This window comes from Panthera tigris, chromosome E1 (assembly GCF_018350195.1).
Source record: "Panthera tigris isolate Pti1 chromosome E1, P.tigris_Pti1_mat1.1, whole genome shotgun sequence".
NCBI classification, from domain to species: Eukaryota; Metazoa; Chordata; class Mammalia; order Carnivora; family Felidae; genus Panthera; species Panthera tigris.
Window position 1 is genome coordinate 17,651,134 of NC_056673.1, and position 15,327 is coordinate 17,666,460.

The 15,327-nt window shown below is 47.6% G+C and overlaps 1 protein-coding gene across 8 annotated transcripts in view; it reads left to right on the plus strand.

The window, feature by feature from the left end:
- Positions 1 to 2,694: 2,694 nt before the first annotated feature.
- PHF12 (PHD finger protein 12) overlaps positions 2,695 to 15,327 on the plus strand; it is a 41,031-nt gene continuing 28,398 nt past the window's right edge. For 3 of the 8 annotated variants that reach the window (XM_015534818.2, XM_042966961.1, XM_042966962.1), the window contains exon 1: positions 2,843 to 3,662. In XM_015534818.2, coding sequence (XP_015390304.2) covers positions 3,361 to 3,662 — 302 coding nt within the window. In that variant the 5' untranslated portion in view covers positions 2,843 to 3,360. The other 5 variants (XM_042966956.1, XM_015534819.2, XM_042966955.1 and 2 more) reach the window with 4 other exon arrangements.

The following is a 15,327-nucleotide window of genomic DNA, read 5'->3' on the forward strand; positions in this document are numbered from 1 at the left end:
TAGAGTGCAGTGCCTATATTAGCCACAAGAGGTCACTTCGGAAGACATCTGTATCCCACCTGCTTGCTAGCTCTCCTCAATTCCCCTGGAACAGCCAGGGCTGGAGCTCTCCAAGGTGGCACCAACTTCCAACCTCTGGGCTGACCTCACCTCCAAGGTCTAAGAGGAAGGTGTGTAGAATGATTATTTCCCCTGGCACTTGTCAACAGAGCCAAGTATTATTTTCCTCTCTAGCCCACCACCTGTTCCTGTTCTCCACTGCAAATGACGATGTTGGTCAGAGCAAAGCCTTATTCATTTGCCATATGCCAATGGACTTCTCTGCCCCATAATGCCTTCAGGCTGACACAGCAGCACAGCTGGGTCCTGAGCAGTAAGAAAGAATCAGTGGAGAGGGCACGTGTGGTTCCAACTTCTGAGGGCCTGTGACATGAAACAAAGCCCCAGCAGAGATGAAGTCTGGCCATTTTCATACATCTAGCTCAGCACTACTCTCTCTGAAGTCCACCTCTCTGGGCCATAGCCACTAAGATTTCTTGTTTGCTGAGGCTGGGAGAGGGCAGAGAGCGGCCAGTCTACATGACATCTACACACACACACACACACACACGAAAGATAAGACCTATGACCTTATCATTCTTCCCAGGCACCAAAAGGATCATCAGAAAAGTCAGAAAAACAGAACCCTAAGACCACACACAGACATCCCTACTATCTAACTCAACCTCCTTAGTATCCCAAAAGAAGCAGCAGCAAGAACTCCATACAGACAATTAGCATGGTGTAGGGGAGAGTGTCCTGGCCTGAGAATCAAATCTGTTTCATTCATACATAAGTCTGCCATAAATTCACTATGCGAACTAGGAAAATCACTGCTCCTCTCTATGCATCTGGAAATGAGATTAACACAGATGGTCTTTAATCCCTTTCTAGTTTTATCCTTCTTCAAGTGTTAAGTACCCCCTTAATATCAGAGGTGAGTTGGACACAATTACCTGGCAACAATGCCAACTAAACGCCTAGTGGCAGGCACAGTGATGCCATTCCCTTCTCCACCTCTTCCCCTACCGTCAGGCAAGAGATAACTGGCCATCTCTGAAGACGACACCAGTGGGAGGGAAAGGTGCTGTGGGGGGTGGGGAGGGAAGCCCAGAATTCGAGGTGAGGCCTTCAAACTACAAATCCCAATACACAACACTGCAGCTCTCAAAAGCATCCCCTCCCAGCAGGCAAATCACTCTTCCCGAGGCCATCCCACCATACAGTGCACAGCATGCACACAGAACTACGGCTCCCACAATCCACCAGATCCCTCGCGATTCTTGCGCCCAGGTTGCAATGCGCTCGCGTTCGCCCTTTGGCCCTCTTGCGCATTGCAAACTGGGAGTTGAAGTCTTCTATAGGCAGGTAGCTGGGCGTTGTCAGCGTTACTAACTCTTCGCTGTTGGCCTCCTCTGGAGTCGTTCCCAGGGACAGTGATCAAGAAAGGATAGTAACGAGCAGGCGGAACTCTCCATGGTGTCATCACTACGCAAGGCAGAGATTCTCAGGCTAAAATTTAGTGTCGGGAGCGAGAGGGAAGTGTGAACAGTAGCCATCCAACCCCACACCAAAAGAATAGTTTTCTGTCGCGGTGGCTTTTCTTTTCTCTTTACCAATATGGCGCCTAGTCCAGCCACACCTGACGCTGGGAACCAAACCATCCAGTACAATAACCCTAGGAGCACAGCTGTCACCGACAGCCTACCAGCTCCAGCCAACACCACACCTTACTCCTTCCTGTTCATGCCTGAGGACTCCAAGGACATGGTAGCCTATATCCCATTACCAAAATGGCGAAAGTAGAAGCATTCTTGTTAGGGCCTGCAGGTGACAATACGCTTGCGCGGAAGGCGGCTGTGTTGTGGGGAGGGAGGGGAGCATTCTCAACACGCCTGCGCAGGAACAGAGTATTCTTGGTTCTATACACAAACACCAATGGATGAAGAGCCCCCATGTTCCTGCGGCTGCGCTGTGACCCTTAGAGGCTCTCCCAGGCGCCTGCGCGAGACCTCAGGTCCCGCCCTCCCCTTCTCAGTACGCTGGCGCAAGGCAGAAAGGCGGGGCTTCGGCGCTCCAGACGAATGCCAGCGCGGCTGCGCGCTGGGGGGTACCCCCTCACTGCGGCTGCGCGGGAGCCCGGCCGCCGGCTGTCACTGCGGTTGCGCGCGGCGAGCGGCGATCCCGGGGCGCCTGCGCGGGTGGCTTTGCGGGCGCTCGCGGTAAGTTTGCGCCAAGTGCGCGGCAGCCGGGACGCAGACGGCGGCGGCGGCGAGAGGCGGAGCCCGGGGACCACCCCCCATCACCCTCCCCGCAGTCACCTCACGTACCACAACCTCACCTAACCTCTCACCCCCCCTCCTATCCCCCCAACCCCGGGATGGCAGCGCCCGCCAGCCTTCCCGGCCGGACCAGCGGTCGCCAGCGCCGGCTTTAGCCTGTGGGACTAGGCCCCGCCGAGGCCTGACCCCCGGAGCCGGGACCCACCGTGCAGCCAGCCGCCGGGCCGGGGTTGAGGGGCCGCTCCCCCCTCACGGCCCGTGGGGAGGACGCTGCCGTCCCGGGGACTGGGGGCCGGGGGGTGGGGGGGAGCCAGGGCGAGGAAGTCGGGACCCGTGTTGGGAAAAAAGAAGGGGGGCCGGGGTCAGGAGCGCCCCCTCCCCCCGCTTCCCCCCTCCCCCCGGGGTTGGGGGGGCCGGAGCAGAGAGCGCCCAGCCCGGGAGGTGGATGAATGTGGGAGAAAATGGAGACCAAGACGATCGTGTACGACTTGGACACGTCGGGGGGGCTGATGGAGGTAAGAGTGGCCCTCCTCATCCCCTTCCCCCAGCGCCGGGAGGGAACCTCCGCCCTCCGCCCCACAAAGCCGGTCCTGAGCTCACAGCGCAAAAGGGCCGGGGGAGGGGGATTCTTCCTCACCCAGATTCTCCCTCCCTTCTTTGCAATTCGAGGGGCTGAGCTTAGCCTCCGAGGACGTTTGCAGCAGTTTCACCTACCCGCCGCCCTGGATTCGCTCTCCCGAGGCACCAACCCACTCCATGTCGTTGCACCGGCGGGCCTCCCCACCCCCTTCTTGTCGGCCCCTTTGTGCTTCCCCCAGCACGTCCGGGTACCGGGTTTCAGGCCTTTCCAGAGCCTGGCTTTGGAGTCCCCCACTGTCCATACAAGGAAGTGGCGAGAAGGGAACCGCGCACCCTCTCCCCATCCCCCTACCCTGATCCTCCCCATTTGGAAGAGGCTGTTCTCGTTGTGCTGCAGGAACGCTGTTAGGGTGGGCTCCCCCCGGTTCCGGGGGGCTGAGAGGTTCTGGGAGCAGCTTGGATGGGAGGAAGAAGGACAAAAGGGGGGAGAGGGGTGGGTGACGGAGAAGCCCTGCCGGGGGGGCGACGGACCGCCCGGGAGCTCCGAGTGTGCACACACGCCGTTTATGTGTGTGTGCAGCAAATCCAAGCTCTGCTGGCTCCCCCCAAGACGGACGAGGCAGAAAAGCGGAGTCGGAAGCCTGAAAAAGAGCCCCGGAGAAGCGGCAGGGCCACCAACCACGACAGCTGCGATAGCTGCAAAGAAGGTGGGGATCTCCTGTGCTGTGACCACTGCCCGGCCGCCTTCCACCTCCAGTGCTGGTAAGGTCTGGGGACCCCTTTGCAGCTCCTTCGCTGACCCTTCTCGGCACATTCCTTCACCCGGCCTACCCCTGGCTGCCGAAATAACGGGCGCTTGCAGCCGCTAGCTGACTTTCTGCAGCCGCTGGGGCGAGCGCCTCCCCGCCCCCAGGTGTCTGCTGGGATCTAGCCGTTTGGGGGGGGGGGGGGGAGGAGGAGCAGCAGTGTGTCCGGACCCCGAGGTGGGGGTTGGGACGAGTGAGGAGAGCCCCATCTGGGATTGGAAGTCTCTGGGTAGCCGGGACAGAGCCGGCAGGGCACGGCCGGCGGTGGCGGGGGAGGAAGGGGAGGAGCTCCGGGCCCGGTGCCGCTCGCCTGCCCGCGAGCCCGCCGCCCTCGGGGTCCTGCCGGGCTGGGCTCTCCTGCGGGCGGGTGCGTGGGGCCTTCGGCCGCCCGAGCTGGCCTGGTACGGACCCGGGGGGCCGGACGCCCGGGCGCTTGCGACTGTGGAAATCATGGAGGGTGTCTCTCGAGTCCGCCTCTTCTCTGCTTCTCTGTTTACAATATGGCGACCTGCCTTTAAATTATATTTTTATTCTCAGCGCCATTTTGGCTGCATATATGATTTGCAAACGTCTCCCGGGGAACGGTGGGGGTAGAGGCTCGGGGTCCTTTCTGCAGAAGCTCCTCGGGGGCAGGGCTAGCATCTCGCCGCTTTGGTCCCCTTTCTCTGGCTCCGCTTGCCCCCTGTTGCCTCTCGGAGCTGCCTCCCTCTTTCCCTCCCCGCGCTGCCGCCTCTTAGGAAATCGGGCCGGGTTAGACAATTAAAATTGCCCTTGGGCGCCGATTTCACTTCGCTTCGGATCGGCGAGCCCTTCGCGGCAAAATTCTTTGCTGCTGGGGCAGGATTGTGTGCGGTTGGCTCCGCGAGGGCATTTTTAAGGAGCAGAGAGCTGGAAAGCTGAGCGCTTCCCCCCGCCCCCCCTTACTGAACGCGAGAGGAGGGGAGAGACCGGAGAGAGAGGGAGGGACCTGGGTTGATCGCCCGCTGCGTGATCCTCCTCAGCAGCTCAGCCCAGAACAATCCGGCCAGGAAGAGTTTAAACTCCGGTTTCTGCCTGGAGAAATCATCTCTGCCCTCCACGAAAATCCTCCATCAGCGCAGGGAACCCAGATTGCGTCGTGTTCTGATGGGTGTTGTTCTGTCGTTCAGCAACAGTTGAGTGAAACAGGCGTTTGTGAGGGAGCGGGAAAGAGAGGGGCTTCTGTTTGTCCCCCCCCCCCCGCCCCGTTTTTGATACTGCCTTTTTTTAGTCCTCTGGAAGAAAAAAGAGGTTTTCCTTCTGTTCTCTACAGTGTTCCATTCACATTCTGTCTCTCTGTGGAGTAGTGCTTACTGTATATTTGTACTAATTGCAGGTTTTGGAACACTTACGAGACAGATGACTGATACCGGGCAAATTAAGTCTGTGGTCAGAAGTTATGTAGGAAGCTCCCATTACCATTCCCAAGATGCTTTTGCCCAGGAGGGCACCCCATCTTCGCTTGTAATGTTGCAGGGACAAAAATGGTTATCCTGGAGGAAGCTTTGTTGCTGGCTTTAAATTTTTTATTATGTAGTGACTAATACCAGCAGGAAGGGTCTGTGGTTTTTAGCCTTTGCTTCCTGTAAGGTGTGATCTACCTGGAGAAAATCTCTCTGGTCAAGTTTCCTGTGCTGGTCTTGAGCAAGGAAGAGATTTGTACCTGGATATGTTATGTTGTTTATCAGTTTTTTCCTGTTGCTTGTGTTTTTTATTGTGCTTGTTTGATACATAAACCCAGACTGAATTGTAGGCTTCTTGATTTAAAATGTGGGTTAATGTTTTACCTCTAGGAGGAAGCTATTGTTAACCAAGAATGATGACCCCTGTATTGAGTGAGAATTTTGTAAGCTCATTATCTTTTTTTTTTTTTAATGTTTATTTAGTTTTGAGAGAGAGAGAGAGAAAACACGTGAGTGGGGAGGGGCAGAGAGCGGGGGAGACACAGAATCCCAAGCAGGCTTCAGGCTGAGCTGTCAGCACTGAGGGATACGGGGCTTGAACTCACCAACCAAAAGATCATGACCTGACCTGAGCGGAAATCCGATGCTTAACCGACTGAGCCACCCAGGTGCCCCTATAAACTCATTATCTTTAGTCTCGTTTGTTCAGACCATTTGTTTAGTAAGCTGAGATTGTTTATTAGAAACTTTAGGTATGGAAAAAGTGTTTTGCCTGAGTTTCGGCTTTTAAACTCTAAAACCCAACCTGGATCTTCTAATTAGAGGAGTGTAAGTCTTGTCAAGTTGTAACAATTAACAGTTTCTACTTCAGCTAGGAGAGAAGGAGGTACTTTTAGCTGTTGGTGAGACTCGGGTTTGCCCAGACTGCATTTCATTGAATACTTTTCTTTTTTTCTTTTTACTTTTTTTTTTTTTTTTTTTTTTTTAAGGACCATGAATGGGAGCTGGTAATCAGAGATTCGAGAACCCTAGTAAATGAGGCAGGGTTTGTTTCACATCTCCAGTTCTCTCTTTGAAGATGCCAGTACTGAATGTACCATTGACTTATCTGAGTTATTATATAAATTACAAAACATTCTAGATACTGGTACAAACGAAGGAAGCTTTCTTTTAAGTGAGGCTTATCCCACTTTCCTGCCTTCTATTCCACTCTTTGCAGCACAAGTGAAGTACTTCGTTAACCATCTCCACCAGAGTTTAGGTCAAGCAGTTGACAGTCTCAGAAATTTTGATTCCTGAGTGTGCTGGCTTTAATTCATGCTATTACTGCTTACTTGTGCCATGTGGGAGTGCAGTTAGGTATGGCTATATTTTCTCTTGCTTCCCTTTTTAACTTGCTAAGACTGGATTACAGTTGACCCTTGAACAATGCTGGGGTAGTTTAGGGGCACCAACTCGCAAGCATTAAAAAAATCTGCATAACTTTTGACTCCTCAAAAACTTAACTACAATAGCCTACTATTAACCAGAAGCCTTACCAGTAACACAATTAACACCTGTTTTGCATGTTACGTGTATTGTACACTGTATCCTCATAGTAAGGTAAACTGTAGAAAAGAAAATGCTATTAAAATCATAAACAAGAGAAGATACAGTGCTGTACTATAGAAAATCTGCATGGGGCGCCTGGGTGGCCAGTTGGTTAAGCATCCGACCTTAGCACAGGTCTTGATCTTGTGGTTCATGAATTCGAGCCCTGCATTGGGCTCTGCACTGACTTTGCAGAACATGCCTGGGATTCTGTCTCTCTGCCTTGTCCCACTCTCTCAGTCTCTCAAAAAAAAAACAAAAAAAAAAATCCACATACAAGTGGACCTGCAGTTCAAACCCATGTTTTCCAAGGGTCAGCTGTGCTTAGATAAGCAGCGTAATGTTAATTTTCTTAATATTCACAATGTGCAAGAGTGAAGGTGGAGGTTTTACAAATCCTGTAGATCCTAATTTCAGTGCTGCTGTGGGTCTTCATTCAAAGCTGTCTGAGACAAGTTCTTTTTTCAGTCTAGTGTCCCTTGCCAGCTTGCCTCAGTGAACGAGATCTAGTAAAATGTTCCAGAAGTGATTCTAGGCAAACTTTACCTCCTGGGCGTAGTGACATAGCCATAACCACAGGGGATTTTTCTAAGATAAACTGCTGGAGGAAATGACTGGTCAGATAAACTGTTTTAATTGTCTTTTCTTTTCTCAGGGGCCAGTGCTTTGTATGAGGAACAGTTCTCTCTTCCCAATTAGACTGGAAGCCCTATAGCTGGGTTTTCTGTAATGATCCCCTGGGTTGGGGAATGAATTGCTCTGTGCTCAGCCCCATGACCTCTCTAAAGAATTAAACTCGAGGAGGTGATTTTTTGTTTTTGTTTAAGTGATAGTGTAATCATTTTATCTAAGTTGAACTGGTTTATCAGTTATTCAGAGTGGTAGTAGGGGTTACTAAACCTGCCCCAGGAGAACTGGAAAGAGATATGGGGTTTTTTTGTAAGTGTTTTCTGGTGAATCTGACCTATCATAATTGTCATGGCATTCATTGGACTTTCGGAAAATACTGGTCTCCATGGATTGGTCCCTAAAAACTGGTTTACAAAAATTACGATAACTTGTGGTGCTCTAGTTGCCACTGGCCCATCTTTGTGTTTGAAATGGATTGGATTGTTCTCACTGATAAAGTGAATAAATACCATAGGTCTTCGGTAATGAGGCTGCCTGGAAACTGGATGTTTTCTGATTGCTTTCTCATGGCATTTTGCTCTAGACGACCGAGGGACCAAAACGGTCTGATTGAGAAGTGCATCTACCTCAGCAGACCTCAGCATGGTTGCTTCCCGTCAGACAGATTTCTGTAGCATTTGCCTCCGCATGTTATATTTGGAATTGTTGGCCGGCTTTCCTCTCTTTGGTGTTGGCAGCAAGATCCAAAATGAGGTTTTCGAAGAATGAGAGTAAAAAGGTCTCTGTGCACAGGCAAAACTAAGCTCAGCTTGGAGTTTTGCATATTTAATTTTCAGTGAGTCATAACAAGAAAGGTTTCACACATAGAGTAGAAAACTGCCTTGCAGAAAATCTTTGCCGTTTGAGCATTTAAGAAGGTGATTTTTCTGATTTGTTGTGTTTGGCTCCTCATGAGAATAGTATTAGTCTACTGATGAATTAAAATACATTCTTTTTGGGCGCCTGGGTGGCGCAGTCGGTTGAGAGTCCGACTTCAGCCAGGTCACGATCTCGCGGTCCGTGAGTTCGAGCCCCGCGTCAGGCTCTGGGCTGATGGCTCGGAGCCTGGAACCTGTTTCCGATTCTGTGTCTCCCTCTCTCTCTGCCCCTCCCCCGTTCATGCTCTGTCTCTCTCTCTGTCCCGAAAATAAATAAAAAACGTTGGAAAATAAAATAAAATAAAATACATTCCTTTTTTTTTTTTTTTAATTTTTTTTTTTTAACATTTATTTATTTTTGAGACAGAGAGAGACAGAGCATGAACGGGGGAGGGTCAGAGAGAGAGGGAGACACAGAATCCACAACAGGCTCCAGGCTCTGAGCGGGTCAGCACAGAGCCCGACGCGGGGCTCGAACTCATGGACCGCGAGATCATGACCTGAGCCGAAGTCGACCGCCCAACCCACTGAGCCACCCAGGCGCCCCTAAAATACATTCATTTTAATATTACCTTATGAATCTGTTGTTTCTGACATTTTAAGTGCTTAGAAGCTTAGCACTGAAGACCTGGAGGTGACGGCATCTGGCCTTCCTCCCGTCACCCTGCCCCCTCAATAGTAAAATGATTCAACAGTAAACAAACCTGATTTGGTTTTATGTGTATTTTATTTATTTTTGCATTTGCTGCATTGCATTGGAATCTGGGTGTGTAGTATTGTTTTTAAATGTTCCACTCAAACAGGGAGGGTCTGATAACATTCAATTTTAGCTCAATTTCACATGCATGCTTTGTAAACTTAATGTGGGGCTAAGGGTCTAATTCTTGTGATAGGAGTGCTTTGGTTCATAGATAAGAGGATAATCACTGTTTAATAATAATAATAGTAATAATATTTCGAATGAATTGTTTACTCACAAAATGTTGGTGACGTAGATGGCTGTGGTTAAGACAGGAAGTGTCAGAGGGCACCTGAGTGGCTCATTTGGTTGAGGGTCAGACTCTTGGTTTCAGCTCAGGTCCTGATCTCATGTGGTTAGTGAGTTCGATCCCCGCATCGGCTGGCTCTGGGCTGTCAGTGCGGAGCCTACTTGGGATTTTCTCTCTCTGCCCCCTCCCCTACTTGTGCACATGCACGCTCTAAATAAATAAACAAACAAACTTTAAAAAAAATGAAGTATCAAATTTTTTAAAGTGAAGGAGGAGGTAATGTTCTTCAAAGGTAACAGTGTTTGTGTAACCTAAGGCAAGTAGTTAGTGGTCCTACTGTGAGAAATTTTTCATTTTGGGCCTATCCCCAAATTGATTACCATACTTAATGAAAGGTAGGATGCAGTTGTAATCTCATCAATTTCCTGCTGCTCCTTAAGGCTCTCAAAGTACTTTACAGATGGGCTCCACTAACTAAACTTTGTAAATGACTAGTGTATTTTTTTTGTGTGTAAGTATATAAAAGACATGTTTAGGTACTGTCTTCTTTTACATCTGGAGATGGGATTCATGTTGGTCTGTTTCAATTTCTTAAGTATGTCTCCAAGATAATTTTTTAAAAGCCAAATCATAAAATGAGACAAATAAATTACCTAATTTGAACTGAAAAAGGATCCAAATAGTCACAACTGAGTGCCAGATGAAACACTGGTTTTTATTGAGCTCTCAGTGAAAAGACCAGTGATACTCAAAAGGGCTCAATGAGATTTCAAGGTTCACGCTTGTAGGATTTATCAGTACTTCATCCCTTTTCATGGCTGAATACTAGTCTGTTTATGGATATACCACACTTTTGTTTATTCGTTTATCAGTTAATAGACATTTGGGTTTTTTCTCCTTTTGGCTATTGGGAATAATGATGCTGTAAACTTTTGTGTGCACATTTTGTGTGGACATCTGTTTTCATTTCTCTTGGTTGTGTACCCAGGAGTGGAATTGCTGGGTCATAGGGTAACTCATGTTTAACCTTTGAAGAACTGCTAGACTGGTTTCCAAAGTGGCTACACCATTTTGCATTCTTACCAGTATAGGAAGCTTCCAATTTCTCCACATCCTTTCTAATACTTGTTATTATCTTCTTGATAAAAACCTGTCCTGTGAGTGGGAGTGCTGTTTTTTGTTTTGTTTTGTTTTAACTTTTTTAATGTGTATTTATTCTCAAGAGACAGATAGAGACAGTGTGAGTGGGGGAGGGTCAGAAAGAGAGGCAGACACAGAATCTAAAGCAGGCTCCAGACTCTGAGCTATTAGCACAGAGCCTGACGTGGGGCTCAAACTCACAAACTGTGAGATCATGACCTGAGCTGAAGTTGGATGCTTAACTGACTGAGCCACCCAGATGCCCCTTGATTTGCATTTCCCTAATGGCCAATGATACCAAACATCTTTTCATGTGCTTATTATCCATTTGTATATTTTTTTGGAGAAATGTCCATTTTGATCCTTGGTCCAATTTTAATTGGGTTACTTGGGTTTTTTTTTACTATTATTACTAGGTTGTAAGAGTTCTTTGTATGTTCTAGATACCAAGTTCCTTGTCAGATACATGATTTGTAAGTATTGTCTCTCATTCTGTGGGTTGTCTTTTCACTCACCCATTTTATTTTTCTAATTTTTGAGTCTTATGTAGAAGAAAGGTGATTTAAGCGCATTTTATTTATTTATTTATTTTTTAATTTTTTTTTTTTTAACGTTTATTTATTTTTGGGACAGAGAGAGACAGAGCATGAACGGGGGAGGGGCAGAGAGAGAGGGAGACACAGAATCGGAAGCAGGCTCCAGGCTCTAGGCTCTGAGCCATCAGCCCAGAGCCCGGCGCAGGGCTCGAACTCAGGAACCGCGAGATCGTGACCTGAGCCGAAGTCGGACACTCAACCGACTGAGCCACCCAGGCGCCCCGAGCGCACTTTAATGGCTGTGCTTTTATTATCAGTGTAATGACAGTGAGTAAAAGGTTTCTTCTGTGAACTCCAGTTAGGATGGTGCATCTCAGTGGAGAGAACCTTATCTGCCACCTGCCTTAAGGCACCACTAGCCACAATAGAAAATTTCTGTGTATAGAAATCCCTCGTACTTGGAGATTCCTAGTTTAAGGAGGACAGTTTTAATTTTCTCGCTTTGATTGGTGACAGCTTGGGATGGAAATAACTCCAGATCAATTGAGGTATCTTTTGAACTCCATTAACAACAAATTGTACGCTTAGGTGAACTCACCTGTTTATATGTGTCTTTATGTAGGCCCAGATAGCAATAAATAGGGAGACAGAGTGAAGAGAATATTTGCCTGAAGGTTTTATATAGCTTATAAAAACAAACAGTCTGTTTTGATGCCCCCAAGAGGATTTTTGCTACCTAGGAATGCAGATGTCCAGCTTCTTAACAGAGATGGGTACATCTTTTCTCCTACAAGTGCTAAGGCAATAGAAAATAGATGCAGCTGAATGTTGTTTGCTTTTGGTTATACATAAGAGTGTTAAAATCTATCTCTGAACCTTCTTGTCCCACCCCCAGCACATACACAGTTCCTTGGGCGTGTAGTTAAGCAGGCCACCCTAGTCAAAGATTCTGGTTGGGGTTTTGATGATGCTCTCGGGGTTTTGATGGTTATATTATTATGATCATGCAGCACAGGCTCCTAGAAATGCATTCTTATCTTAAGGTGCCAGAATTTTAAATCACCACAGCAGGGGGAAGGGGACAGTTTGTTTTCCCACCTCGACTTTGCTCTTCCTTTAACTTAAGAGTCCCCAGGGAGTACAAACATGGCCAGCTGCATTGCCATTCAATGAGTGACACTTATAAGAGCACCTCCGCATAATGCTAGCCTCCCAAGAGACCGGACAGGAGTACAGCTGTCCCCCTGCCAGTTTCCTGAAAGAGGAGGACATTGTATTCAGTGCAAGTCCTAGACCAAATTTCAGAAAGGCACTTTGGTATTGCGGATTTGTCACCATGCCCAGGACGCATGCACAGGTCACTAGCTGACTGCTTTTCCCATGACTTGGGAGCAGTTAAGAAGAATAAGAAGGTGACTCCTTTTTATGCCTGCCATTTACAGATGTCAAAGTCTTCATCCTTTAAGCCTAATACTATTTCTGAATCTAGGTCTCAGCAAATAAGAAAAAAAGATGAAGTTTTAGCACATTTGCACGGGAGGTGGAAGACACTTGAGGGGTACAATAGACACTGATAAAAGGAGAAATCATTTCTTTGACCCATCAGCAAAAAAGAATTTGTCTGCTATGTAGAGCTGTTGTTGAATTCACGGTAAACAAATTCCGAGTACGCCTTACAGACTGATGAAATTTCAAGTAATGTAAAACTTGACTCACTCATTCAAAAGGCTACTTTCCCTTTTGCAACCGTGTACTAAATGCTCACTAAACTACTTAAAAGCCAGAGGCTGACCCGTTTTCTCCGCTCACTGCTGTGCGATACCTAGTGGTATTACAAATGAGAGAGACACAAAGAGAAGCACTGGTTGGGGAACAGAAACGATGTCTAGTTCTACCAAGTGGGTAGTACCTTTGTTAACAAAAAACACGGTGACCGTTCCTTTCTCCCTAATTACATTTGCTTTCCTGTATGTTAATAGCGTTGGTTTTTAAGTCTTTGCCCTTCCCGGGTTTTTTTTGTTGTTTTGTTTTGTTTTGAGACAGAGAGAGACAGAGCTTGAGCAGCAGAGGGGCAGAGAAAGAGGGAGACACAGAATCCAAAGCAGGCTCCAGGCTCTAGGCTCTGAGCTGTCACCATAGAGCCCGATGTGGGGCTCGAACTCATGGACTGAGATAATGACCTGAGCCGAAGTTGGACGCTTAACCGACTGAGCCACCCAGGCGCCCCTCCCTGTTTTCTGATAAACTGTACAAGATATATCTCCCAGGAAATGTTTCCCAGTCTTGAAAGGACAAAAGACAGAGAGTGTAACAGCAGGGCGGGGACTCCATGCCTGAACCTACCTTCAGTCTTTCCCACTGATTTGGGCTCTGCGTGAGGCTCTTTTGAAATAAGCTTGAGTGAGCAAGAGGACTCTCCACGGGGTTTGAATTTAACCGTAGCCCAAAGACATCACTTTACCACCCCGCCACACGAGGCTGAGGGAACCTCTCAGAATTACTAGCAAGCTTGAGTTCCAGGGTGGAACCCTGTTTGTAGCAGCATAAACACATTTACAGACTTTCTATCCAGCTGTGATCCTTAGAAGGATGTTGAATATTATTTTTCTCTGCTCTGCATTTGTGCAGAGAACAGAGCAGAGAAGGTAATGAAATGCATAGAACTTTAAGTGATTGTAGGTACGTTACAAAACTGGCAATGAGGAGCTACTGTTGTTCTTTCCACCAGCCCTGGGGTCCTATGCTGAGCTGGGAGCTTTTTAATTCTCACATGCATTGAACCATCAGATAGCATTCTACTGATATTTGGTTTTAACAAAGCTTTAGAAACATTAGAGGGAAACTCTACAGTGAACTTTTTCAATTGACAATCCTCAATTACTGGCCAAAATGCATTATGAAAATTGTATTTCATTAATCTTGTTAAAAGTGTCCAAACTTATGACTTTCTTTAAAATTTTTTTAAGATTTTTTTTTTTTTTTTGAGTAATCTCTGCACCCAACATGGGGCTCAAACTAATGACCCCAAGATCAAGAGTTGGGTGCTCTTCTGACTGAGCCAGCCAGGTGTCCCTTATAATTTTTTTTTTATGTTTATTTATTTTTGAGAGAGACAGAGCTCGAGAAGGGAAGGGCCAGAGAGAGAGGGAGACACAAAATCTGAAGCAGGCTCCAGGCTCTGAGCTGTCAGCACAGAGCCCGATGTGGGGCTCGAACTCAGGAACCACGAGATCATGACCTGAGCTGAAGTCTGATGCATAACCCACTGAGCCACCCAGGTGCCCCTTATAGTTCTTTTTATGCATAGGCTGGCTATATTCAACTTTCCTTGATCTTGCTTGCCATTTTTTGTTTTTGTTTTTTTAAGTTTATATATTTAAGAGAGAGCAAGAGCTTGAGCAGGGGCTCGAGAGAGGGAATCCTAAGCAGGCTCTGTGCTGTCAGCGCAGAGCCCAATGTGGGGCTCGAACTCACGAACCGTGAGATCATGACCTGAGTTGAAATCAAGACCCTTAACTGACTAAGCCACTCAGGCTCCCCTTGCTTGCTATTTTTTGAAAGCATCTTAAATATAGGGAGTATTCTGTCAGTGATTTTGGCCTTTTGATAAACATTGTTTGGCTTTATCATTTTTTTTAATGTTAATCATTTTTGAGAGAGAGAAAGAAGGAGAGAGTGTGAAGGGCGGGGGGGAGGGGTGGTGCAGGCGGCAGAGAGAGAGGGAGACACAGAATCTGAAGCAGGCTCCAGGCTCTGAGCTGTCAGCACGGAGCCTGACACAGGGCTCATACCCATGAACTGTGAGGTCATGATCTGAGGTGAAGTCGGATGCTTAACCGACTGAGCCACCCAGTTGCCCCTCATTTTTGTTTTCTTTATCCTTCCTTTTTACTCCTCATGGTTTTGCCTGGCTTAGATGACACTTAGCCATTCATTCTAGCTTAACTTAATTCTTACAACACCTCATTCCACGATATCAGACATCTTTGACTGCAGGCTTCAGTTTGTTGGTGTTGAAGTAAGCTGTATGGTAAGAAAAGTAGCTGCAGTTTATTGAAATTATGGGAAAGAACTCATGTCCAAGATTTGTATGCTTGCTGTGTAAGAGCTTTCCTCAAATCTTATCGTTTGTGTGCACATGATCAGACCTTTAAGGGTGATCATTCTTTGGTTAGGGATCATCTGAGAGAAAAGTGGGCCAAAGGGAAAAAATTATGGTGCTCTCTCTCTGAGAAGTATGTTCACCTCCTAAATAGGTCACTGGGGGTATAACTGGAAGGCTTCAGAAGCTCAAGTCAGCACTTAGCTGTGGCATCAAACCACGACAGCATAGTTTGACAGTATGCCCAGGAGATTACTTCAATCATGTAGGGTGGGGAGCTTTAAGGTTTATGAGTA